Here is a 27,737-nt window from a genome sequence, read left to right as displayed (position 1 = left end):
TCTTATTATTTAGACTTCTAGCATTTATGTACAAGCCCTTTAAAAACTTGTCACTGTTTATTTGTCTGCCCCTTTCTGATGTGTCAGATTCTTTGTGAATGTTTCTCGTCTGATCTGTCCCATAACTCTTCCATCCTCTCCTCCTGACTAAAACCTAGAGAATCTCTATCAATAGACTTTCCTCTAAGACAAATCTCTGTCCGACCCACGTGCACCTCTGCAGCAATCGGCTTTCCCCCATCTTAGTTTAAAAACTGCTCTGCAAACTTTTTAATGTTAAGTGCCAGCAGTCTGGATCCACTTTGGTTTAGGTGGAGCCCATCCTTCCTGTATAGGCTCCTCTTATCCCAAAAGTTTCCCCAGTTCCTAATAAATCTAAATCCCTATGAGACTAGAATTAAAGTTGTATGGTTATATTCTATGGGGAAAGTAAAATTAATTCTGCATTTCCCAGGTTTCTCATGGTTTTTAAGCTTACTTTGGGGACTGATCCTCAAGAAGGGCACAAGCAGCATGAGGGGCACTGTTGTGTAGCTACAACCTTGATATCCATGTACATTTTTTTTATTTGAATCTTTTTCATGCTTACATCATTTTTTCTCAGAACAAGAGATTAATTCTGTGGCCTCTGCAACCTTAATTCTGTGTATCTGCATTGCAATGCCAGAGAGTTCTTTCAAAAGTGCGTGACTTAGGAGCCTAAATACCATTTTCCTTAGACTTGGCCACTGAGAATTGTAGAGTCTCCAAGAAAGTCAATGGGATTTAGGCTTTTATGTCACACAGACACTTTTGAAAATGGGTCTTGAGCATCTAAGTCACTTAAATTTTAAAGGTATTTAGGCACCTAAAGGTGCAGATAGGTTCTGAGAAGCAGCTTTCAAAAGCACCTAGACATTCTGATACTCAGATACTATGGTGAACTACTGATTTCAGTATCTGGTGTGCACTCACCTTAAGACACCAAGGGCCTAATATTTGAGGTGTTGAGCACCCACAGATGCCATTGACTTCACTGGATGTGGTGAGCGTTCACCACTTCTAAAAGTCAGGTTCTAGGTGTCACAAGACAAGCATCCATAAAATAAAGTCAGTGACCACCTCTGATTTCAATGCATTCCCAGCAGTACAAAGGAAGCCTGTCACAGAGCTTGGCACCAAACCCCAGTTCTCCTGAATTTTAGAAAACTGCCTTAAACACAGGACCATCCTTTCTCTTCCTGTAGACTCCTGCCTCATTTAATCCACAGAAATTGCACAATATGCAATTATTCATTAACCAGCAATAGAACACTGCATATAAAGATTTCTGGGTTCTCTTCTTGACTCTGGGAATAGCACGTGGTTTTGTAGAGAACTGACTGCCTGATGCTTGGGTGCTATTTTCTACTATGATTTACATAATATTCATCTGTAGGTCTCAAATGTTTTGTAAATGTGACTAGATAGCAGTAGCCTCAGTCTGCAAACATAGTCAGACTGCCTCTCAAAAAGGATATATTACATCTAGGTGCTTGGCTAAGTGGATGAAACTTGGGTCTGCTATGTTAGAATTCAAAATAGAAATCAAGTCTCCGTCAGAAGTGTTCTTATGCAAATTTTTTGGGCCTGAGTTACTGAATGTGAGATAGGAATCTCATAGCTGCCTCCATCTAGGGTAGGGATACGAAGTTTCATTCATTAATGGTTGTGAAATACAGAAGTATTAATGCCATTTAGTGAGAGGATGCATTGTCTCCTAGTTTCCAACCCACTGTTTCTTATCCTAGGCCAAATGGTGTATTGATGAAGAAAATCAGCAGTAGCCAGACAGTCATCTTACCTATGCCCTGAATTGCTGAAAGCCTGACACCTCCATCAGAACAAGGAGCATGGGCTCATCTATTAAATGACTTAGGAATTCAGTTTCCCCAGAAATGGACCTGCTATGAATGACAAGCAGGAAATGCTGGACTGGCAAGCCAGAGAAAAATAGTATGCAGGCAATCTGAAAGTGGCTTGCCAGAACTGCCATTCCAGAACAGAACCCCACAGCTATCGTAGCCTTGGGGGGATCCTAAATCTAATGGAATACTACTAAGTGCCCAGTGACTTGCATATCTGTATCCCTGAAGCTTGTGAATAGCGAGACAACAAAAAGTCATTAGAATGTGTGAAGTAGAAGCATCCAACCAATTCTTAGAGATAAGTAGTACCAGAATTCTATCAGAGAAATTCAGTCTTGGGCCCAGCTCTACCATAGCACTTTTCAGACCTATTGTTTTTATTTGCACATGTCAAAGGAAGGTGAAAATTAGAGCTTATAATAGGAAAAGGGTTGCAACTTTGAAGTTGAGGTTGGGTGCTACCACCTCCATAATAATCAAGAGGAGAAAATGAAGATGCCTGTGGAACCTTAAAGCTGAATGAGGTAGATTATAGAGAGATGTAGCAGTTAAATAGGGAGTAGAAATTGCAAACCTTTTACTTGCTGCAGCTAAGGTATTAGGCTAATGTAAGGTTTATTATCTGGGTATAGTGTTTAAATTATCTCTAATTACATTCACAAATTATTTCTGTATGTAGCTCAGTTGTGAAAAGTGATATCAGATTTCAGGCACTCTAACTGATTCTGTGTCAGGGTTGTAGTGGGAGGAGGGTGGTGTGATATCCTTTGTCAAACTGTATTCTACCCCAAATAAAATCACTGCAGGTGCATGCAAGTTTAAAATGCATTATCCATAAGTACTCTAAATCTGCAAGTTTGAAATGTGTTGTCAGCACTCGTTTATGCCCCTCAAGCACAGTCACTTAAATATTTGAGGAAAGCTAACACAAGGGACATACATGATTACAGCTGAAACAAGTTCATTTTTAAATTAATGAATACTCAGAGATTTTGCAAAAAGAAAAGACGTACCTGTGGCACCTTAGACTAACCAATTTATTTGAGCATAAGCTTTCGTGAGCTACAGCTCACTTCATCGGATGCATACTGTGGAAAGTGTAGAAGATCTTTTTATACACAAAGCATGAAAAAATACCTCCCCCCACCCAACTCTCCTGCTGGTAATAGCTTATCTAAAGTGATCACTCTCCTTACAATGTGTATGATAATCAAGTTGAGCCATTTCCAGCACAAATCCAGTTGGGGGAGGTATTTTTTCATGCTTTGTGTGTATAAAAAGATCTTCTACACTTTCCACAGTATGCATCCAATGAAGTGAGCTGTAGCTCACGAAAGCTTATGCTCAAATAAATTGGTTAGTCTCTAAGGTGCCACAAGTACTCCTTTTCTTTTTGCAAATACAGACTAACATGGCTGCTACTCTGAAACCAGAGATTTTGCAGTATTTGCCCAGCTCACTTCACCAAAACTTCATTTTAGAGCTCTATTGCCTAACATCTTTCCTCCACATTTGTAATTTCTCTATTGATAAAAGGCCTTTCCCCCCTCAATTATATGAGAAAATACAGGTTTGACTTCTTATTGCACACAAGTTTTAACCATTCTAGCCACATATCTGGCTGCTTCAAAATCACTTTAAGTAGCCCATAAGAGGTCACTTTAGATCACTTTAATCTACGATAATAAAGTGAATTTTTAAAAGATGTAACTTCAGTAAAACTGGAGAACCACGAATAAAGAGTTGGTTTTTTTAAACACAGACATGCTGAGACATCAAAAGCCTTAGTCTTGCTCTTAAATTGGAAGTGTACTAGAAACAAATAATAAAATAGCCATCTAGAGCAGTGGTTCTCAAACTAGGGCCGCCGCTTGTTCAGGGAAAGCCCCCGGCGGTCCGGTTTGTTTACCTGCCTTGTCCGCAGGTTCGGCCGATCGTGGTTCCCACTGGCTGCAGTTTGCCGTTCCAGGCCAATAGTGGCTGCAGGAAGGGTGGATAGCATATCCCTCGGCCCATGCCGCTTCCCACAGCCCCCGTTGGCCTGGAGCGGCGAACTGTGGCCAGTGGGAGCCACGGTCAGCTGAACCTGCGGACGCGGCAGATAAACAAACTGGCCCTCCAGGGGCTTTCCCTGAACAAGTGGTGGCCCTAGTTTGAGAACCACTGATCTAGAGGACATCAGTTTGAATACTGAGCAATATTTACTCAGGGTGATAAACTACACCCAATATATCACCATAACTACAAAGTGTTTGAAGGGGGAGGAAAAAAGGCATTCATAGAATTTTAGGGTTGGAAGAGACCTCAGGAGCTCATCTAGTCCAATCCCCTACTCCAAGCAGGACCAATCCCAGCTAAATCATCCCATACGGGACTTTGTCAAACCAGGCCTTAAAAGCCTCTAAGGATGGAGATTCCACCACCTCCCTAAGGTAACCCATTCCAGTGCTTCACCACCCTCCTAGTGAAATAGTGTTTCCTGATATTCAACCCAGACCTCCCTCACTGCAACTTGAGACCATTGCTTCTTATTCTGTCAACAGCCACTTCCATCCTCTTTGGAACTCCCCTTCAGGTAGTTGAAGGCTGCTATCAAATCCCCCCTCACTCTTCTCTTCTGCAGACTAAATAACCCCCGTTCCCATAGCCTCTCCTTGTAAGTCATGTGCCCCAGCATCCTAACCATTTTCATTGCCCTCCGCTAGACTCCCTCCAATTTGTCCACATCCCTTCTGTAGTGGGGGAACCAAAACTGGACGCAATACTCCAGGTGTAGCCCCACCAATGCCAAATAGAGGGGAATAATCAATTCCCTCAATCGGCTGGCAATGCTCCTACTAATACAGCCCAATATGTCGTTGGCCTTCTTGGCAACAAGGGCACACTGCTGACTCATACCAGCCTCTCATCCACTGTAATCCCCAGGTGCTTTTCTGCAGAACTGCTGCTGAGCCAGTCGGTCCCCAGCCTGTAGCGGTGCATGGGATTCTTCCTTCCGAAGTGTAGGACCGTGCACTGTCCTTATTGAACCTCATCAGATTTCTTTTGGCCCAATCCTCCAATTTGTCTAGGTCACTCTGGAACCTCTCCCCCCAGTTTAATGTCACCTGCAAACTTGCTGAGGGTGCAATTCATCCCATCATCCAGATCATTAATAAAGAAGTTGAACAAAACATATTAAGTGAACCTATAGCTGAAAGGAAGAGAGAACAGCCGTGTATATGAGATAACACTACAGGACACTTTCCACAATGAAAACTGCTTCATAGAAGGTTATCCTGGCCCACATCCCCTTCCATTCTGGATTATGTTGATCATTCATGAGATTAAACACCCTGTGGCAACAGCTCAATTGCTTACACAGAGAAGTGATATTGGGAAAGTACTTGATTTATTTTGCACCACCTTTGAATGCATTTTAGCAGTGCAGAGCAAGCACTACTCACCTAGCAATCTACAGGCCACTGTTAAGTGCTGCATAAACCCACAGTTTTAACACTGTGAGCCAGGGTGTCCATCCATACCAACAGGAAGAGGACACACCACAACACAACTCACTTCGCGCATGACATACTCACTGTCATAATCTGTATCTAAAAGGTGTCGTACGCAAACTGGTAAGAGGCTTGCCTTTAATATTATTGCATGATGTATGTAGGGATGATGAATAAAGAATTATACATATGTGCTGGAAATGTTCCTAAAATGTTTGGCAGGCCCTCCCTAAGTCTAGCCTGCTCTAGACAAAGGAATGTCGTTTTCCAGGGTTGACTGTGTCTCCAAAGTAAATTAAGCAAGATGTGACCAAAGAGAATGAAAAGTACACTTACACGTAAAGTAAACCAAAGCCAACAGGTGAGTAAGTGGGGGGAAGATGATCAGTTAATCTTGGCAAGGATTGGAGACTGCACCCTTGAGGAAACCTTCCTACTGCTTGAAACAGTGTGAGTGAACTTTGAGAAGATATATGCAGAGGCAAAAAGCCATTTTGTCATCCATCACTGGATGGACACAAGGGGCCAGAGCTCTCACAAGCTGAGGTCACTGTATCCTTCAAGCAAAGGGAGCTGAAGTCTCTGGGAACTAATTATAGGGAAGAAATAGGTCTAGACAAAGTAGCTTGCTGAAGTTAAGTTTTAGTCAATAGAAATCATTATGTCTTGTTTTACTTAAAACCATACATTTTCTATTCTCTTATCTGTTCTTGGTTGTTAAACTTACTTTTGTTTTATTATGAAACCATCTCAGTACTACGTAAAATCCTCATCCAAATCAACAGGCTGGTATGTGCTCTGTCTCTTTGGAGGAAGCAAACTTTACAATTTCTGTGAGGGTGCAATGAGGACTGGACACAGCAGGGAAGATTGTTTTGGGGAGACTCACGGCTGGAAAGACTATTGGTATCCTGCTGCAAGGAGTAACCAAGCTGGGGGAAGCTAGGGAAAGCCATTGTGCTGTGAGTAGGTGACTGGTGTTTGGGCTCTGAGCCAAAGCAGCACAGTCCAGAAACCCCAGGATTATAGGGCAGGTGCTGAAAACCCCTTGCTGGTCTGGGTGAACCACTTCCCCACCTCAAGTGTTAAATATCCACTGCGCCAAGCTCTTCCATGGCGCCCAGAGCATAGTGAGAGATGTTCTGGTGCACGAGTAAGAATGGATATAAGGTGATTAAGTACTTCTGAAAACTCAAGTCTTGTTTTGAGGACCTCTTCTAATGTCCCTGAGTGACTGACATAAAACAGTGCCTTATTTTTTTTTTTAAAACCCGCAGATTCTGGTCACCTGAAGAAATAAGACAATGAAGTGACAGGCTAGCTAACTGCACATGCCTGAAGGAACACTGCCAGCAGGCCTGTCCCCTACTGATACTTCCCTCTCTTCCATCACAAGGCATCTAAATGAGCCATGCAGGCTCTGCCAGAATCCACAAATAAAGGCACAGACAAACACATGTGAAGTCACTCATCCTACTGCTAAAAAGTGTCACAGGTCAAGCTCTCAGGAAGCTGAACCACAAATGATCCAGTTTCAACAAGTGGCCATGTTTCTCCTCACATTCCCTCTGCATTCAGTTAAGTCAGTACAAACTGCTGCAAGGAGGCATTTATATTCACTTAAACTTGGTTATATTAGTTTAGTTTCCTCCATAACACTGGACTTTTTTCCTAAAGAATATGCTCTAGAAATTAGGCCACAGAACTTCACAGGTTTTAGTTGGGGACTGAAGGTGATGGCTAGTGGCATTCTGTTATTTTCTTTGTTGGGCCTGTCCTGTAGTAGGTAACTTCTGGGTACTCTTCTGGCTCTGTCAATCTGTTTCTTCACTTCCGCACGTGGGTATTGTAGTTGTAAGAACACTTGATAGAGATCTTGTAGGTGTTTGTCTCTGTCTGAGGGGTTGGAGCAAATGCGGTTGTATCGTAGAGCTTGGCTGTAGACAATGGATCGCGTGGTGTGGTCTGGATGAAAGCTGGAGGCATGTAGGTAGGCATAGGGGTCAGTAGGTTTCTGGTATAGGGTGGTGTTTATGTGACCATCGCTTATTAGCACCGTAGTGTCCAGGAAGTGGATCTCTTGTGTGGACTGGTCCAGGCTGAGGTTGATGGTGGGATGGAAATTGTTGAAATCATGGTGGAATTCCTCAAAGGCTTCTTTTCCATGGGTCCAGGTGATGAAGATGTCATCAATGTAGCGCAAACAGAGTAGGGGCATTAGGCGTCCAGAATTTCCAGGTTTATGGATACAGACTAACACGGCTGCTACTCTGAAACCTGTCATTATGCAAGGCACTGAACTTAGCCGTATGGAGTGGAAATCTATCAACTTCATGAAAAAACTCGTATAGATACAGACGGACATCATCTTCCTTTGCAAATGCAAACAGATGGACATCATACCAAAAGGACTGAAGGTAAAAAATCCATTACAATCAACATACCACACAGACTATGCTGAGAGCTCGTGCCACACTCTCAAAGAAATTGCGGAACCACCTGATCAACATCCTCTATAGCAAACAGGAAAAGATTAAGAATGAGCTCTCAAAACTGGATACTCTCATAAAAAACCAACCTTCCACACAAACTTCCTCGTGGCTGGACTTTACAAAAACTAGACAAGCCATTTACAACACACACTTTGCTTCTCTACACAAGAAAAAGGACACTACACTATCTAAACTACTATATGCCACAAGGGGCCACAACAGTGGTTCCCTTAACCCACCCAACAAAACGTTCTTGTCTACTGCTGGAAATGGCCCACCTTGATTATCATTAAAAAAAGGTTCCCCCCGCCCCCACTCTCCTGCTGGTAATAGCTCACCTTACCTGATCACTCTTGTTACAGTGTGTATGGTAACACCCATTGTTTCATGTTCTCTGTGTATATAAATCTCCCCACTGTAGTTTCCTCTGCATGCATCCGATGAAGTGAGCTGTAGCTCATGAAAGCTTATGCTCAAATAAATTGGTTAGTCTCTAAGGTGCCACAAGTACTCCTTTTCTTTCTACATTTGTAAGTTCAACTTTCATGATAAAGAGACTGAACTACAGTACTTGTATTAAGTGAATTGAAAAATACTATTATAAATTATATATAATTATAAAGTGAGCACTGTACACTTTTTATTCTGTGTTGTAATTGAAATCAATACATTAGAAAATGTAGAAAACATCCAAAAATAATTAAATGGTATTCTATTGTTGTTTAACAGTGCAATTAATCACGATTAACTTTTTAATCGCTTGACAGCCCTAGAAGTTTGTCCAGGTTCCAGAGAAAATAAAGAAAAACACAACAATAATACTATTAATAGGTAAATAAAAAGATTTTGGGATCTGTTAAAAAGCGTCTGGTGATCTAGCTTTGGTCCACAATCTACCCATGGTTTAGACTCTGCTGGTGCACACTAAAAGTTCTCTAGTGTGCCTTAACACAGTACTGTACACTACATTAAAGAACACTAGGGAAACTTTACTGTGCATCAGCAGAGTCTACATGGACCAATTAACGTGCAACATGTTAATGCTCTATAAAAATCACCCCCCAACCCTGCAAGGTACATTACCTCACCCTGTACAGAAGCCCTTAGTTTTTCAAATTTTAAGCTATGGAAACTCCATTCATGCAAGATATTTTTTTAAACAAATGAAAAGGCTTTGAGCTTTTAAATTTCATTTATTGTTAATATTTTAACATTGAAATACTGACAGAATTCTGCAGGGCATGAAGGGATGATCTTTCAGTGGTGATGTTTCTGTTTAAACTGAAGTCCACAGTAACCACATGTTCCAGTTTTTGTATCTTTGTCCTGCAAAAAGAAGAGATCTCAATAAAAAATATAAGACTTGCCAAATATAATATTATTTTACTATTGTAGATTTTAAAAATTGCACTTCACTAAATTACCTGCATATTTACCTATCTTTTTCCTAAAATGACTAACATTCTGATTAAAATGTAGTTAACTTTACATATTTCAATTGTGGTATCTACACTGAAAATTGACTAGAAGTGGCATTGAAAGGGTCATGTTTGACTTCCATATCATGCCCAGTTTCCAAGTTATTTCTCTCCTCCTTTTAAAAATGGCAGCTCTATAAGCGCAAAGTGGGATCTGAAAATTAGTATAAGAACAGTAAAAGCCAAACTGGACCCTCTGACACCTGTGCAACCCCACAAGTTGCAAAGTTACCTCAAAAAGTAACTTCACTGGGTTTGCACAGATGTCACTGATTGGAATTTACAAACATTATATGTTGATTATTCAAAATAGTAGAGAGTAATTCTCTTAAGACATGTCTACACTAGGAGTTCAGACAATTGAACAGTCCTATAGTGTAGCTGACAAAGAGAAAGAAAGTTCAGAGGCTGACTTCTGAGGGCCATCCTAAAGGGGAACTCTGGAGGAAGAATAAGATTACTGTGAAAAGTCCAGGCAAATATAGCCAAGAGTTGTTAAGTAACAATTTTAAAAGCATTTGTAGAATCACAGAACTGGAAAGGACCTTGAGAGCTCATCTCAAAGTGCAGAAAATTTATTTGTTTGTTTTTTTAGATCCAAAGTACCATAGAATTAGTTTGTTTACTGAACTCAGACCATAGAACACAGAGTTTGACTGATTCTGCCAGCAAGACATTTTTATGCATTTCTCATCCTCAAACACAAGCTACCATAAGAGCTAAGCACTTGTCACTGGCATTCCAGCTGTTCTTCAACATCAAGTTCATTCAGGAGCAGTCTCCACTCATCTTTAACAGCCCCCACAAATGGCATAAATCCATTAGTGATTGTGCCACAAAAATAACTGACAAGCAAAGACTTCAGTTTGAGAAAAACATTCCAATCTTCTTTTATCCTAACTAGCAATTAAATAAAAGGGACTGAAGCACTTTGCCTTGGACATTTCCTCCAGATGGATTTAACTCTCGGATCCACTGTCAGATATTTCAAGTGAAGAAAAAGGGGAAAAATACAGAAACTAAAAGAATCTTCCACCATTAGAACCAAAGATCCAGATTACTACCCAAATACATATTTATAAAGGTGATTTGTTGCACTGAACTGAAACAAACAGTGAGAAATTGTGCAAGTTAAGTCACAGAAGAAGAGACAACTTAATTCAGAACTGTGAATTAAAATATCTACACTTCTGTCCATTCAGCTCCACATCCATTTAACAAGTTTTCAGCATACTCACATTAGTTTATTCAAAGCTACACAATGCGCTAGGAACTAAAATAGCAATTTAGCTGGTAAAAACATCTCAATCTTTCACACCAGATCTAAGAGATATGCCTTATAGACTGTGGATTCCATTATTTTGTTTCATTTATAGAATCACAGACTTTTAAATTTTAGATATAATTGAGCCTTTCCATGTCTGAGTAATAAATATGCTTATAAAATGAATCACAGCATGTGTTTTCTTCATAAAATGTATGGGGTTTTTCCATATTGGGAAAAATCACAATGATGTTGACACCAAATAAAACCACCAATTAAAAAAAAAAGAAAAAGAAGGCATTCTTGATGGTTCTCTCAGGCAGAGGCCAAGAGGACATAGAGAATGACTATTTAAACTCAGATTGTGAACTCTTAATCAGGGACCATGTCTTGTGTGTGTGGCGAGCACCCAGCATGCTACCAGGTCATCAATAATCACATCCTACTTACACTTAGAGATGGTTCCTCTAAAATGATATGCTTTGGTAGGGCAGCATCCCGGAAACTGTCAGTACTTCTGAACAGCAAGATAGTGAGGGGAAGTTCATACTGCACACGCTCTCTTAGGATATATAACGGACTTTCATCCTCAAAACTGTCAAGCCAGCATTTTATACAAGCAGGAAACTAACAGAATTTTTTAAAAAAATTAAAGCATACCTAAGAAAACTCTTACTTGGAAAAATAGATCATCATGAATCTGCATAGATATTCAGGACAGAAATGTCTCAAAGGAAGTTCCTACTTTTTGTTTATAAGGCATTATTTGTTCCTAGCTGATCTTTCCCTAGCTCACTTTCCACTATGCCTTTGTTTGGTCATGCCATTTCTTCCACTTCCTCGGATCTAATCTAAAACCTATTGATGTTAACAAAAAGAATCCTGTTGATTTCAATGGACTTGAGATGAGGGTCATGTTCAGTCATTTAAGACTGTAAAGTCTTCTGAGCAGAAAACCTTACCCTTATATGTTTAGAGTGCCATGCTCACCTATGTTATTATAGAAATAATAAGTGACAGTCACTCCCTCCTTTCCAACTCACTAAGCCAAAACATCAAAAGAGAGAGCGATTTTACCTACCATAATTAAATTAGTAAATAAAATATACTACATGTGATACAGGGAATAGCAAAAGAGGAGATTAAAGTTCTGTTACCAAATTTATGTACACTTTAGGATGTCCCAGAGCTCCACCACCACCATCACATGATATCACTCGGCTTTCAACTTTATTCACAGGCTGCTCTGCTATTAAATCAATAGCAAAGGTCTCATTCACCTGCAATAACAGAACAAGAGAAAAGATTTTTCCTGAGGTTCACTGCACAAAGATACAACTCAGAAGATCACCATCTGAGTCCCTCAGAAACCAAATTCTGCATAGTAATTTTTAAAAGAAGCATTATTAAATATTGAACAGATAACAATAGGTATTGTTTAAGGGAACAAATCACATACTAAATATTAAGCAAAGCTTATCTAATTTCTACCAAACTATGGGTAAATTTCCTTCCTTTAGTAGAACAGCAGTTTAAACCTCTTCATGTTAGGCAAAACATTGGGATTTTTTAATTTAGTGAACTCTGAAGTACACAGAAACTCCTTTAACAGAATATATCTGAAACAGAAATTTTGTATTTTATAAATAGCTCATAGACATTTAAAATAATAATTACCTCAACTTGAAGCAAACAGAGTTCAAAAATAACTTTAGATCTATTCAACTGCATTCAAATATGGTCTTGTCACAAACCTATCTGTCCAGGCTTTCCCAAATCCATTATGTACATAGTGGAGTCGCATCTTACATGGGGGTTAGGTTCTAAAGTCAGCGCTTAAGGCGAAAATCGCATATAGTCAAAATTACCCTTGAAAATCCCTTAAATTGCCCATAAAGTACAGTATACTGTACATGGTTTTGTGTATACAACCCTGTACAGTAATATATATAAATGTATAATGGATACAGTAATGTACAGTATATAATAAAGAGTACAGATGCAAAATATAATTTTACACTACTGTATTTTTAATTATAGGGGGTAATTACAGGGGGTCATCAGGGCTTGATGTTGATCCAGAGGACGGAGGTGACTGAGAGCTTGGGTGACGGAGAGCAAGTCCTAGATGAAGTGGCTGGCTCTGGTTCAGCTTGAGAAGTTGATTACATAGGCTCATCTCCTGCTGGTTGTTTTTCCTTGAAAAACATGGTGATCTGCAAATGTAGCTGTTGTCTCTTGAGCTGCTCAAACTTTTCTTGATACGGTCTCAAATCGCTGTAATACTACATGTGATTTTGAGGCTCCGTTCCATAGAGGGATCGTATTCAGAAATTAAATCATTCAAGTGTTTTGCTGCTTGAAACACTTCAGCAAATTTTTGAAGATTCCAACTTGCTGGCTCTTCTTGTTCGTCATCATCATCATCTTCGTCTTCTGTAGACAATTTTATCAGTTCCTCTAACTCTTCGTTAGTCCATGTTTCTCTATGGCCCTCAATTAATTCTTCAATTTCCTCCTCAAGGATGTCGACGAAGCAATCAACACCCACTTGCCTGGCCACCTGAACGATGTGTTTTACTTCTTTGTCAATGGTCAGGAAACCCTTAAAATCATTCACACATTCTTTCCATAGGTTTCGCCAACATGCATTGACTGTTTCAGGTTTGATTGACTCCATTGCCTGGTTATATAAGTGATGCAATCGGCAATGTTGAAGGACTTCCAACACTCCATCACATTAAGATTGGGATCAGCATCCATGAGAACGTAAGCCTCATGTACGTGGCCTTGAAACAGTGAATCACACCTTGGTCGAGAGGTTGGAGGCGGTATTGTGGGTGAGGAGAAAGACAACTTCAACATTGTTATGTGCAAACCGGAGTGCCGCAGGGTGCCTAGGAGCATTGTTTAACCCTTTAAAAAAAACTTTAAAGTCAAGTCCTTTCTCTTCGAGTTACTGCTTGACCTCCGGAATGAAACACTTGTGGAACCAATCCAAAAATAATGCTGCCGTCACCCAAGCTTTTTTATTTGATTGCCAGAACATAGACAGGAGATTTTTGTTCTTGCCTTTTAGGGCACAGGGCAGCCCTGTAGAGCAAGTCCAGCTTTATTAAATGCCCAGCCGCATTGCCACAAAACAACACAGTCACATGGTCTTTAGCTGCTTTGAAGCCAGGGGCTGGTCTTTCTGATTTCGAAGTGTAAGTGCAGTTTGGCATTTTTTTTTTTCAAAGAGCCCAGTCTCATCAGCATTAAAAACTTGTTCCGGAAGATAGCCCTTTTCTTCTATGATTTCCTTTAATTGTTCGGGGTAGGCTTTTCCTGCCTCTTCTTTGGCAGATGCAGCTTCACCTGTAGTTTGAACGTTTTTGAGGTTAAAGCGGTTCCTAAAACTGTTAAGCCAACCTTGGCTGGCTTTAATTTCTTCTCATCAGAAGGCTGTCCCTCTTCGGCGGGAGGTTTGAACAGTGCGTAGAGGTTAAGAGCCTTTTCTTGCAACATGTTGTCATTGATAGGCAGACGTTTACAGTTCATGTCTTCCCGCCATAAGTTTAATGCCTTTTCAGTCTTCACTAAAGTCTTAACATGCACTTGGCTCATCAACTTAGCAGTTATTGGAGCACCTGATGCCACGGCTTGATGAATTTCTCTCTCTCTCTCTAATCTTGATGGCATGGATACAAGATTTGTTGTGGCCATATTTACGCACCATGTTGGACACCGACATAACATCTCTCAATAATCCAACACAGCCAGTTTTTCCTCCAGTGTTGGAACAGATCGCTGTTTCTTCGGTTTAGCACCAGATGAAGTAGTTGGCTTGCATTTAGGGGCCATGTTTTATGAAAAATATGTACAGTATCTTTAAACACTAGACTCACACTCAGCGCGGCGAGATGCTCACACTATGAGAGGCACGTGGGAACTAAGACCAACTGAGGGAACAGCAGATTTAAGTCTCCCATCTCATGCTCACTCCAGGGCATACGCTCATTGAGTGGAATGGTGGGCGGAATCACCCGCACTATTTACAGGTATCTTGTTATTTTTTTTATTTTATTTTTTTTGCCAAGTGCAGATAGTTGAATTCACATAAGTTAAATGCGTGTATGATGCAACTCACCTGTACTCTTCAAAGACTCAGCCCACTTACCTTTGATTACACACACTTCTAACTAGCAGCGTGAACTCTGCTTTTATGCTAAGGAACAAATTCTGCCCTCAAATGTGAACACAACATTCACTAACTTTAATAAGTTCAAATGAGCAAATGTAGAATTCAACACAATTAATTCATATTTTTATACACACAGTATCTCCTGAACAGCAAATAGGCTTTAACTTTGATCTCACAGACCAAATGGGAGAAAGTCTAGAAAAAATATCTGGAGAATATCTGTAAGTATTGAACACTAACTTTAACAGCTATTAAGGTACGGCTTATTGTATTCAATTAAAATACAAACATGTGGAGAAACACTTAAAGTTATTCTAGCAGTTTTAATTGATCCGTATTGTCAATGAAGAATATACACATCATTTTCCCTTTAGGGCTTGGACACAGACTAAAATACCACTTTTCCCAAAAGAATAACTTTAGTTAATACATGCCTGTGTGACGCTGGCATCTACTTTACTAGAAAAGCTGGGTATTTTTTTAAAAAATCAGTTTTTTATACACAAGAGTATAAAATATTCTGCAATGTCAATCAAAAGAGGCAGTTTCTGCTATGTGCGTATCTTCGTAAGTTTTATACAAAACGTGCAATTTGATTGGTTTTGAAAAATGCAGCTACTCATGGAGAATATAAGCATAAAGGTGCGTATATTTATATTAGGTGAATCCTGAAGACCTACTTTACAGTTCTGGCATATGGCATCATATAACAGATTCCCTGCCCCCAAATTATGTCTTCCACCTAGGATTTAAATTCTTTAGCTACATTAATTTTCCAATCTTGCATTAATCAAATCAATTATCCAGACTGAATTTTTGGTAGCTAAAGATGTTAATAATTTCCATTTTGAACCATGTTTTAGCTATTTATCTACAAATACACATGTGCAAAAATCAGAGATTGTATTTCAAAATACAAAACTTTAAAATGATCAAATCACCATAAATACAGAATCTTTGCTGAGCCAGTGCCTCAGAATCTCATTGGCATTATGCATGTATTCACAAGTTGGGTGGAACTTCAGTTAATGTGGGAGGACTTAGGTAATTGTGAAAGTGTGCATGGAAGAAGTCCGCCTCCTTCCATATAATACGTGACAGGGAGCACAGAAGGAGATATGGCTCTGAAGTATAGCTGATGCAAAGGCAGGAATAGAACCCATCTCTCTCCCAAGATTTAGTCAATGCCCAAAAATTTCCTTTGCCAAGGGAACCTCTGCCTCATGCACTACACAACTATGCCTCATGTACCGTTCAACCTGCATGGAGCATATGGAAAAATAATAAGCAATCAAGTAATTAAGGACAGTAACATAATGCACATGCATGGGATGGGGAGAATTAAGGTTACAAGGCTACCTTACATCTGATGAAGTGAGCTGTGGCTCACGAAAGCTCATGCTCAAATAAATTGGTTAGTCTCTAAGGTGCCACAAGTACTCCTTTTCTTTAAGGCTACCTTGATTTCAGATTTACTACCAGTGGAGTTCCTCACTTTATAATTTTAATATTCTTTGGCTTGGACTATTGTGACGGGTTTTCCTGGGTGCCACCTGAAACTTGGAGCCCTCTGTCCCACCAACCTGGATTCCTTCTCACCCTGTGTAGCTGTGACAAGCTTGCAAACCTCTGATAGGTACTGCATTTAACAAAGACATTCACAGGCAGGGACACACCCAGTTGAGTTACATGAATCCTTCTCCCAGCCACTCATGAATTAACAATTCCCCCCAACTTTATTCCCCGGAGCTGTACCAGCCTGACCAGAATACATTTATCACCCGTCCGTCCCTTCTCAATGTGGAGATGACATGCAGCACCAGTTTTTTTTGTTCCTGAGCTGAGGTTTCCCAAGCACTTCAAACAAAATACAAAAAACATAAAACAGGTTTACTAACTACAGATAGATTTTAAGTGATTATAGGTGGTAAGCATAAAGGACAGTGATGGTTACCAAAAATAAATAAATAAATAAATAAAAATAAGCACACAGTTAAGTTTTATAAACTAAACAGGATTTGAATCAAGCAGTATCTCATCGTGATAGATAGTGCAAGCCAGTTAAAAGAGCTACAATACACAGGCTGGAATTCCCCTCCAGCTCGGGACCACCTTCCCCCTTTCAGTCTTTGTCCTCTAGATGTGTTTCTAGTTGTTCAGTTGTGGGGGGAGTGAGGCCAAGTGATGAGGTCACTTCCCCTCTTTTACAGATTCTTCCAGCTTGCTGGAAAGATCTTTGCTCCTGATATGGGGGGTCCACCCTCATTGGTCAAGCATTCTCCATTTTCTACGTGCTCTCTCTGAGGGCATGTCTACACTTGCAGATGTAGAGCGCCAAGAGTTAAACTGGCCCTCAGAGACCGCAGCAGGAAAAGCACTGCCGTGTGCTCACACTGTCAGCTACAAACACAGTGGCGTGGCCACATTTGTGGCAGTTGCAGCAGCACTGGGAGCAGGGCATTATGGGCAGCTATCCCACAGAGCACATCTTCCCATTCTGGCACTGTGGCTTGTGGGAAGGGGGAGAGGGGTGCAGGGCATCCTGGGTCCTGTCCCAATGCCCCAAGATGCATCACTTTGCATCCCAGCGCTTCCATCCACATTTGGCGCCATCTTTCAAGGGTTTTTGTACAGCGCGCTCTGGCTTCCCTTCCAGTCTGCGGGAATAGATCCTGAACTTGTGAGGAATATGCTGATGGGTCTCGTCAGCACGTCACGAATTGCAGTAGAATTACTCCTTAAGCTAAAAAACTGACAGTGAGGGCTCTGACTATGATGTTTACTCACATAACACATACAACAAAAGATTGCTTGTAGCATTCACGGACATGCTCGCCACAGTGGAATACCACTTTTGGGCTCAGGAAACAAGCACTGAGTGGTGAGAGCACATCGTCATGCAAGTCTGGGATGATGAGCAGTGGCTGCAGAACTTTTGGATGAGGAAAGCCACTTTCAGGGGACTGTGTGCTGAGCTCGCCTCCATCCCGTCGTGCAAGGACACAAGATTGAGAGCTGCCCTGCCAGTGGAGAAGCGGGTGGCTATTGCAATCTGGAAGCTGGCAACTCGAGACAGCTACTGATCCGTTGGTAACCAGTTTGGAGCGGGAAAGTAGACCGCTGGAATCATGTTGATGCAAGTTTGCAGGGCCATTAATCGCATCGTGCTCAAAAGAACCATGACTCTGGACAACATGCATGACATTGTGGCTGGCTTTGAACAAATGGGTTTCCTTAACTGCAGAGGAGCAACAGATGGGACACATATTCCAATTCTGGCACCAGACCACCTGTACATAAATTGTACATAAATTGGAAGGGGTATTTCTCAATGGTTCTCCAGGCGCTTGTGAATCACTGTGGCCATTTCATGGACATTAATGCAGGCTGGTCTGGAAAGGTGCATGACACACACATCTTTTAGAACACAGGCCTGTTCAGGAAGCTGCAAGCCAGGACTTTCTTCCCAGATCAGAAGATCACCATAGGGGAAGTCAAAATGCCCACTGTGATCCTTGGAGACCCCGCTTACCCTTTAATGCCATGGCTCATGAAACCCTACACAGGGAGCCTTGACAGCAGCAAGGAGCGGTTCAACAACAGGCTGAGTCAGTGCAGAATGACTGTTGAGCGTGCTTTTTGCCGTTTAAAGGGCCGCTGGCACTGTCTGTATGGGAAGCTAGACCTGGCTGACGATAACATCCGCATGGTTATAGCCACGTGCTGTACCCTCCATAACATTTGCGAAGGGAAGGGTGAAAGCTTCACTCAGGCATGGACCATGGAGGTTCAACACCTGAAGGCTGAATTTGAACAGCCAGAGACCAGGGCTATTAGAGGGACCCTGCACAGGGCTGTAAGGATTAGGGATGCCTTGAGAGAGCAATTCGATGCTGAAAGCCACCACTAATGTTTGGTGCCCTGCACAGTAGCGAAGTGCAGTGGTTCCAGTGTTAGTAGGCATCTGTGTTTGCTACATATGATGCACTGACTTGCAGTGCTGTTGCTTTCCTGGACTATGGTATCCTTTACTTAATGCAATAAAGAATGTTTTCAAAGTCAAAAAAATTCAATTATTAAAAAGACAACTGCTGGGGAAACAGAAAGGGTATGATATATCTGTGCTATGTGGAAGTAGGGAAGGGGGCCGTGTGGAGAACGGGACAATCACAGATTTGCATATGTCCTGTTATCATACTCAGCCTTCCTGTCTGGAGTGCTGTGCAATGAGTGCTGCACTTCAGGCTGGCTAAAATGCATGGTGATTGGGGTTGAGTGCAGTGGGTAAGCGTCATAGTTTGCAGGACTGGGTGGTGAAGCTACAGGTGTTGGAGACAGCTGGTGGGGATAAGAAACTGGATGTTGGGGGAAGTGGGTTAGCAGTGACATGGGGGTACAAGGGAAAGAGTTTTGAGACAAAGGCTGCGGGGGTGGGCGCGGATCTGCTCTATCTGCAGTGCTATGAGCGCCTGCATCGAGTCCGCTTGGCGCTCCATAATGCTTAGGAGCTGCTCCGTCCTTTGGTGCCGGCGATCTGCATTCTGCTGGTGGAGCCTCCTTTCAGTCTCTCACCACTCCTATACTTTTTGATTTTCAATAAGGGACTACTGCATGACTTCAGGCAGCAGGTCCTCTTTGGTTCTCTGCGGACACTTCCTGATTCTCTGCAGTCTTTCGGCTATTGATATCAAGGAGGCTGGAATCGGAAGGTTGCATCTGTAAAGCCAAAATGCAACACTTAACAGAGGCAGCATTGTTCACACTAGACAGAGCAATGGTTCGGCCATACTTAAAGACAAGTACAGTGTACACAATAGCAGAAAGTGCCCATCCCAAAGTGAGTACACATAACCCACAGGAGCCCCAAAGGTGAGTAACCACAGGAGCAAGGGGGGCTGATTGTTACAGGGCCATACTGTCCTCTGGGGTTCTGTGCCTTGGGGAGAGCCAACAGCTGCAGGGGGGCCCTATACTGAACACTGTCCCCACATTTTCCACAGGATGAGTTAGTCCTGGAAGATATCTTGCTGCTGAGGGTGACCTGGGAAGTAAGGGAGGGTCTTCTACTACAATGCGGCTTCCGCCCTGGCCTTTATGCCGCTTGCCTGTGTGCAGCAAGGGTCCCCCCGCCCCTCATGGCACAGTGGCGTGGACATGTTAGCATTACTGGGACAAGGAGCACAGTAGCTCTGTCAAGGAACCTGCGCAAGTGGATTGCCCAGCTTCTGCATGAGATCTTTGAAGAGATCACGGAGGCCGATTACCGCAATGTGAGAGAGCACATCAACGCCCTATTCCACATCTAGGCAGCCCTAACCCTTTTTTCTGCAACCCTCCTCGCCCCAAGAGACCGCACCGAACAACTACCTTCACAAAATAAAAGACGCTTACCGGGCACTTCCTCTGATGTTTGTTCTTCCCCAAGCACTGTCCACTGCGACTGGCTACCTTCCTCCTGGCTTGAAAACAGCTCCTGGCTGCATGCATCTAGGGATGCCGGGCCGTCCTTTGGCTCTGGGCCCCCCTCCTTCTCAGCACCCTTGCTCCCACTTTCCTCCTCCTGCCTTGTTGAACTCTGGGCTGCTACGGCCTCTGAAGCGTCCATGGTGTTCTTCAGAGTGAAGGTGGGGTTGCCCCCAAGTATCATGTCCAGCTCTTTGTAGAAATGGCAGTTTGTGGGGGCAGTGCCAGAGCGGCCATTTGCCTCCCACACTTTGTGGTAGGCAGTCCACAGCTCCTTCCCTTTAACCCTGCACTGCACTGCATCCTGGTCATGACCCTTTTTTTCATGGCCCTTGATATCTGCCCTAGGTATCATAATTCCTATGGCTGGAGTGCAGCTGGGACTGGACAGCTTCCTTCCCCCAAACACTGATGAGGTCCAGCACCTCGCCATTGCTCCATACTGGGAATCGCCTGGCACATGGAGGCATGGTCACCTGGAAATATGTGCTGAGAGCACTACACGCCTTGCTGAGCAAACAGGAAGGGAATTTCAAAATTCCCAGAGAATTTAAAGGGTGGGTCTGACAGTTGGTCACCTGAGGACAGGGCAGTAGATATGATGACCAGAGCGGCTAGAACAGGCATTGTGGGACACTTCTGGAAGCCAATCAGAGCACATTAATAGACCAGGGTGTCCACACTGGTAACGCAGTGCTCCAGCTGAGGCACAGCAAGTTTTATGCTTCTCGTGGAGGCGGATTACCGGGGCGCTTCAGCCACAGAGTCTGGGCGCTCTATGTGCCTTGCCAGTGTGGACACCTCAGGAGTTAGGGCACTCGGGGCTGATTTAATGCGCTCTAACTTGCAAGTGTAGCCAAGGCCTGAGAAGTCTCCATTGTATACAGGTCCTATGATAGTCATTGTGAGTGTGGATTCCCTTTAAAGGGCCATTAGCACATCTGGCTGCTCCACTGTTGTACCTGAAAGGCTGGTTGTGGGTGTTCCCAACCTCACAACATATAGCAAAACTTCATAACTTCACATACCATGACAGCATATTATTGTCCTGTTGGACTGTATGTTCAACAGATCAAAACTTTTAAAATGATCTCTCAAGGCATACTTTATCCAAAAATATACAATTCTATGACAGTGCTGAATATGGGGGTTTCAGGGTGCTGTTCTGATGCACACAGTGCTACAAACTATGAGTTAGGTTAGTATGTTGCTATGAATGACTTATTATAATTCCCTGGAATGATATTTTAAACCTGACAGACATGGAGAAGTAAAGCAACTGATCTCAGTTATACTTGCCCTTGCTGTATATTTCAATTTTTTCCACTTTCCTAGTTTAATTACATTAATTAATTGCTTCTTATGCTTACTAAATGAATTATATGTATCTCTTAATTTACAACATTCATACTGAAAAGCCAACCAGACACTCAGAAGGCGGGAAATGTAGAGTTCGGATTGAAACTCTGACCTCAATCTCTTTTCCTCCCTTAAGGCAGCAGCAGAATAAGGATAATGTCCCCCCCGTGTACACACACATTCTGTCCCTTGTGTGTTCAAGAAGCAGAATCTAATATAGTACAGCTCATGTTCTCTCACATATGCTTCCTACGTTACACTAGCACTACTCTTGGGCGACTTGAAGCTAGGATACATAGTTTGTTGTTTAAACAGTAAGACAGATATGACAATGTCCTGTAAAATACTGGACAAACCTTACTGAATTAAAGTGTAAGTATTTTAGCAGTCCATTGTATTGAAAATGCAAAGGTTTGTGTACTATTGTGGGAATTGCATGGAAATTCTTTAGCAGAAAAATAGGACTAATACAATTTGTGGGAGATCTTAGGCACTTCAAAGGACTTTTGGGACAATACTTGCAAAATGCATTTCCTAGAAAATACTTAGGTGGTGGGGGGAGGGGAGAAAATGCAAATGACCCACCTCAAATCCATCCTACTGAAACTGTACTTTCAGCAGGAACCCATTGCCTGGCTAATGACCTCTTCAGTGTCTCTTCAAAGAGCCAAACTGGATAAATGAGTCATGGGTTATTCTTGTTCAGAGCAAAGGGTTTGATTAACTTAAAACCATGGTTGAAGTATTGCTCCTACCAGAGCCCGTGTTGCATGAGGTGATGTCTGGTAAGCTTATTAGTATGCATGGTGGTTCTTCTATGCTTTCTCTGTATTGCTTTTATCATAGAATAAAATATGTTTGCTTAAGAAAAGTGGTGAGGTAACATAACTGGGGCAATTATACTGGTTACCGTCTGAGGAGAGAAGCAAGCAGACCTGCTTAGACAGAGACTGTCCTTTGCTATGAATAACACAGTGAAGGCAAGGAACTATTCTGCCTGGAAACTCTTCTTGACCTGCCAGAGCTCTTCTTGACCAGCTGCTCACAAACCAGGAAGAATTAGTAGGGGAAGCAAAAGGGGATGGGAACCTGGGAGGCAGTTACCATGAGATGGTTGAGTTCAGGATCCTGACACAAGGAAGAAAGGTCAGCAGCAGAATATGGACCCTGGACTTCAGAAAAGCAGACTTTGACTCCCCCAGGGAACTGATGGACAGCATCTCCTGGGAGAATAACATGAGGGGGAAAGGAGTCCAGGAGAGCTGGCCGTATTTTAAAGAATCCTTATTGAGGTTACAGGAACAAACCATCCTGATGTGTAGAAAGAATAGTAAATATGGCAGACGACCAGCTTGGCTTAACAGTCAAATCCTTGCTGATATTAAACACAAAAAAGAAGCTTACAAGAAGCAGCAGATTGGACAAATGACCAAGGAAGAGTATAAAAATATTGCTCAAGCATGCAGGAGTGAAATCAGGAAGGCCAAATCACACCTAGAGTTGCAGCTAGCAAGAGATGTTAAAAGTAACAAGAAAGGTTTCTGCAGGTATGTTTGCAACAAGAAGAAAGTCAAGGAAAGTGTGGGCCTCTTACTGAATGAGGGAGGCAACCTAGTGACAGAGGATGTGGAAAAAGCTAATGTATTCAATGCTTTTTTTGCCTCCGTCTTCACGAACAAGGTCAGCTCCCAGATTACTGCACTGGGCAGAACAGCATGGGGAGGAGGTGACCAACCCTCTGTGCAGAAAGAAGTGGTTCGGGACTATTTAGAAAAGCTGGACGAGCACAAGTCCATGGGGCCGGATGCGCTGCATCCAAGAGTGCTAAAGGAGTTGGCAGATGTGATTGCAGAGCCATTGGCCATTATCTTTGAAAACTCATGGCGATCAGGAGAGGTCCCAAACGACTGGAAAAAGGCTAATGTAGTGCCCATCTTTAAAAAAGGGAAGAAGGAGGATCCAGGGAACCACAGGCCAGTCAGCCTCACCTCAGACCCTGGAAAAATCATGGAGCAGGTCCTCAAGGAATCAATTCTGAAGCACTTAGAGGAAAGGAAAGTGATCAGGAACAGTCAGCATGGATTCACCAAGGGCAAGTCATGCCTGACTAATCTAATTGCCTTCTAGGATGAGATAATTGGCTCTGTGGATGAGGGGAAAGCAGTGGACATGTTATTCCTTGACTTTAGCAAAGCTTTTGACACGGTCTCCCACAGTATTCTTGCCAGCGAGTTAAAGAAGTATGGGCTGGATGAATGGACTATAAGGTGGAGAGAAAGCTGGCTAGATCGTTGGGCTGAATGGGTAGTGATCAATGGCTCCATGTCTAGTTGGCAGCCAATATCAAGCGGAATGCCCAAGGGGTGAGTCCTTGGGCTGGTTTTGTTCAATATCTTCATTAATGATCTAGAGGATGGCGTGGATTTCACCCTCAATATGGTTTCAAATGACACTAAACTGGGAGGAGTGGTAGATACACTGGAGGGTAGGGATAGGATACAGAGGGACCTAGACAAATTGGAGGATTGGGCCAAAAGAAATCTGATGAGGTTCAACAAGGAAAAGTGCAGAGTCCTGAAGTGAAGAATCCCATGTACCACTACAGACTAGGGACCGAATGGCTAGGCAGCAGTTCTGCAGAAAAGGACCTAGGGGTTACAGTGGACGAGAATCATAGAATATCAGGGTTGGAAGGGACCTCAGGAGGTCATCTAGTCCAACCCCCAGCTCAAAGCAGGACCAATCCCAAATTAAATCATCCCAGCCAGGGCTTTGTCAAGCCTGACCTTAAAAACTTCTAAGGAAGGAGATTCTACCACCTCCCTAGGTAACGCATTCCAGTGTTTCACCACCCTCCTAGTGAAAAAGTTTTTCCTAATATCCAACCTAAACCTCCCCCACTGCAACTTGAGATCATTACTCCTTGTCCTGTCCTCTTCTACCACTGAGAATAGTCTAGAACCATCCTCTCTGGAACCACCTCTTAGGTAGTTGAAAGCAGCTATCAAATCCCCCCTCATTCTTCTCTTCTGCAGACTAAACAATCCCAGTTCCCTCAGCCTCTCCTCATAAGTCATGTGTTCCAGACCCCTAATCATTTTTGTTGCCCTTTGCTGGACTCTCTCCAATTTATCCACATCCTTCTTGTAGTGTGGGGCCCAAAACTGGACACAGTACTCCAGATGAGGCCTCACCAATGTCGAATAGAGGGGAACGATCACGTCCCTCGATCTGCTCGCTATGCCCCTACTTATACATCCCAAAATGCCGTTGGCCTTCTTGGCAACAAGGGCACACTGCTGACTCATATCCAGCTTCTCGTCCACTGTCACCCCTAGGTCCTTTTCCGCAGAACTGCTGCCTAGCCATTCGGTCCCTAGTCTGTAGCTGTGCATTGGGTTCTTCCATCCTAAGTGCAGGACCCTGCACTTATCCTTATTGAACCTCATCAGATTTCTTTTGGCCCAATCCTCCAATTTGTCTAGATCCCTCTGTATCCTATCCCTCCAGCGTATCTACCACTCCTCCCAGTTTAGTATCATCCGCAAATTTGCTGACAGTGCAATCCATACCATCCTCCAGATCATTTATGAAGATATTGAACAAAACCGGCCCCAGGACCGACCCCTGGGGCACTCCACTTGACACCGGCTGCCAACTAGACATGGAGCCATTGATCACTACCCGTTGAGCCCGACAATCTAGCCAACTTTCTACCCACCTTATAGTGCATTCATCCAGCCCATACTTCTTTAACTTGCTGACAAGAATACTGTGGGAGACCGTGTCAATAGCTTTGCTAAAGTCAAGAAACAATACATCCACTGCTTTCCCTTCATCCAAAAGCTGGATGAAGCTGGATATGAGTCAACCGTGTGCCCTTGTTGCCAAGAAGGCCAATGGCATTTTGGGATGTATAAGTAGGGGCATAGCGAGCAGATCGAGGGACGTGATCGTTCCCCTCTATTCGACATTGGTGAGGCCTCATCTGGAGTACTGTGTCCAGTTTTGGGCCCCACACTACAAGAAGGATGTGAAAAAATTGGAAAGCATCCAGCGGAGGGTAACAAAAATGATTAGGGGACTGGAACACGACTTATGAGGAGAGGCTGAGGGAACTGGGATTGTTTAGACTCCGGAAGAGAAGAACGAGGGGCGATTTGATAGCTCCTTTCAACTACCTAAAAGGGGATCACAAAGAGGATGGATCTATACTGTTCTAAGTGGTAGCAGATGACAGAAAAAGGAATAATGGTCTCAAGCTGTAGTGGGGGAAGTGTAGGTTGGACATTGGGAAAAACTTTTTCACTAGGAGGGTGGTGAAGCACTGGAATGCGTTATCTTGGGAGGTGGTGGAACGTCCTTTCTTTGAGGTTTTTAAAATCAGGCTTGACAAATCCCTGGCTGAGATGATTTAGTTGGGGACTGGTCCTGCTTTGAGCAGGGGGTTGTATTAGATGACCTCCTGAGGTCCCTTCCAACCCCGATATTCTACGAAATATCCCAGTCAAAAGGGAGCAGGACACTTGTCTCCACCCAAGAGAGGTGTTGGCTGGGGAGCCTGAAGCATAGAATGGGTGTCCTTGCTGAACCACAGAGGGGGAATACAGGGGCAGTTGACCTGAACTGTGACAGTCTTTCAACAAAATACATTTTTAATTTGTCTTAACAATTTGTCATTTTTTAAAAGAATGTTGCCCAACCTTTGGGTAATACTGTATCTTCCTAAGAAACTGCTAAATACTTTGGACTGAAAGCCCAAGATTTTTTAAAATAGCAGCCTACAATTAGGCTTCTAAATCCATATTCATACATATAAATAAAGCCCTGATTGAGCAAACCCTTTAAATACATAGTTCTCTGAACAGGGATGGACTTAAGTGGCCTGATTTTCAAAGTGTTGAGCATTCAGCAGCTCCCACTAAAAATCAGGCCACTTAAGTACAAAAAATATTGATTCAGATGTCTAAAGTTAGGCTATTTTTGAAAATACTAGCTGAAAATTACAGCTAAAAATGCACATTGTTCTAAAATGTAACATCTATGCCTTTTTTAGACTTTTCAATAAGCCTTTAATGCCTAAACAACAACTTTCAAGAGAGATTCTGGTGACCAGGTTAACCAGCCTTAAAGTAAAAAAAATATTAGCATTAAGGAGTCTGCAGAAAGTTCTTAACTTTTGATTAATTATTAGGGTTTTGTTGATATTTATGATCAATTAGATGTGCAGTTGTTTGAGAGAAATCAGATTTACCTTTCTGACTGATGAGGGGGGAAAAGAGGCTTAAAAATATTTTAATAGGTTTTAAAAGGTAAGTAGTAGTTTTACAATTCCCTATCTTGTTTTCAATTAAGAGGTACAATGAATTATCTTACAGTATTACAGATTGCAGTAAATGATTAAGTTAGTTACTTGTTCACGTAGGTGATTTGAATTCATGGATGTTACTTGTTCATCTGATTACTAAACCCCTTTTCCTTTTCTTGTATTTTCAATTGCTTATTATTTCAATAAACCTAGTGGAGTAAGCAGATTTGTTGGCATCTATATGAAACATCCTAGCTAAAAATCTAGATAAAATGAACCATTAAAACTACTTCATATTTAACCATATTTTAATCAATAGTTCTGAAACACTCAGTGAACCATCATGTTGCCTTAAAATTTTGGGGAAAGAAATAGATATGGGTAGTTTAGCACTCCAAGGGCTGAATTTCCAAGTTCCAGAATTTCCAGCCACTCATGGATTAACTAAAAGCACAGGTGCTGTACCTCAAGGAGGTTATTAACAGATACTATCAGGTTGCGAGGATTAATTTGACCTTATGACCTATCAGTTTATGATGATGGAAAAACTTCAACTCCATTTCTGCTGTATCAAAGTATATCCAACTCTTGACTTGCCCACATCAAAACAAGTGCACCAGGAAGTTATGTTAAATATTTACAGCCCACAACAAAACATTAGCAGTTTGCTTCTCTTCAGAGGTGGTAGCTCAGATCTGAGTAAAATGGCTGCTGTGATGTTGGGGATAGCTCCCCACAATGAAAAATCAGTCTTCCTCATTCAGCAGTTGATCAGTCATTCCTTTTCAACCCAGGTCCACAGTATTGACT

General features: G+C 42.3%; 1 protein-coding gene across 1 annotated transcript in view; it reads right to left on the bottom strand.

The window, feature by feature from the left end:
* Positions 1-9,045: 9,045 nt before the first annotated feature.
* NDUFS6 (NADH:ubiquinone oxidoreductase subunit S6) overlaps positions 9,046-27,737 on the bottom strand; it is a 33,392-nt gene continuing 14,700 nt past the window's right edge. The window contains exons 3-4 of the mRNA XM_048839483.1: positions 11,772-11,894; positions 9,046-9,198 (exon numbers count right to left, since the gene is read on the bottom strand). Of these exons, the coding sequence (XP_048695440.1) occupies positions 9,130-9,198; positions 11,772-11,894 (192 nt within the window). The 3' untranslated portion in view covers positions 9,046-9,129. The remainder of the gene's footprint in view (positions 9,199-11,771; positions 11,895-27,737) is intronic.

Source organism: Caretta caretta, chromosome 2 (assembly GCF_965140235.1).
Source record: "Caretta caretta isolate rCarCar2 chromosome 2, rCarCar1.hap1, whole genome shotgun sequence".
NCBI lineage: Eukaryota > Metazoa > Chordata > Testudines > Cheloniidae > Caretta > Caretta caretta.
This window is presented reverse-complemented; position numbering and strand designations above follow the sequence as displayed.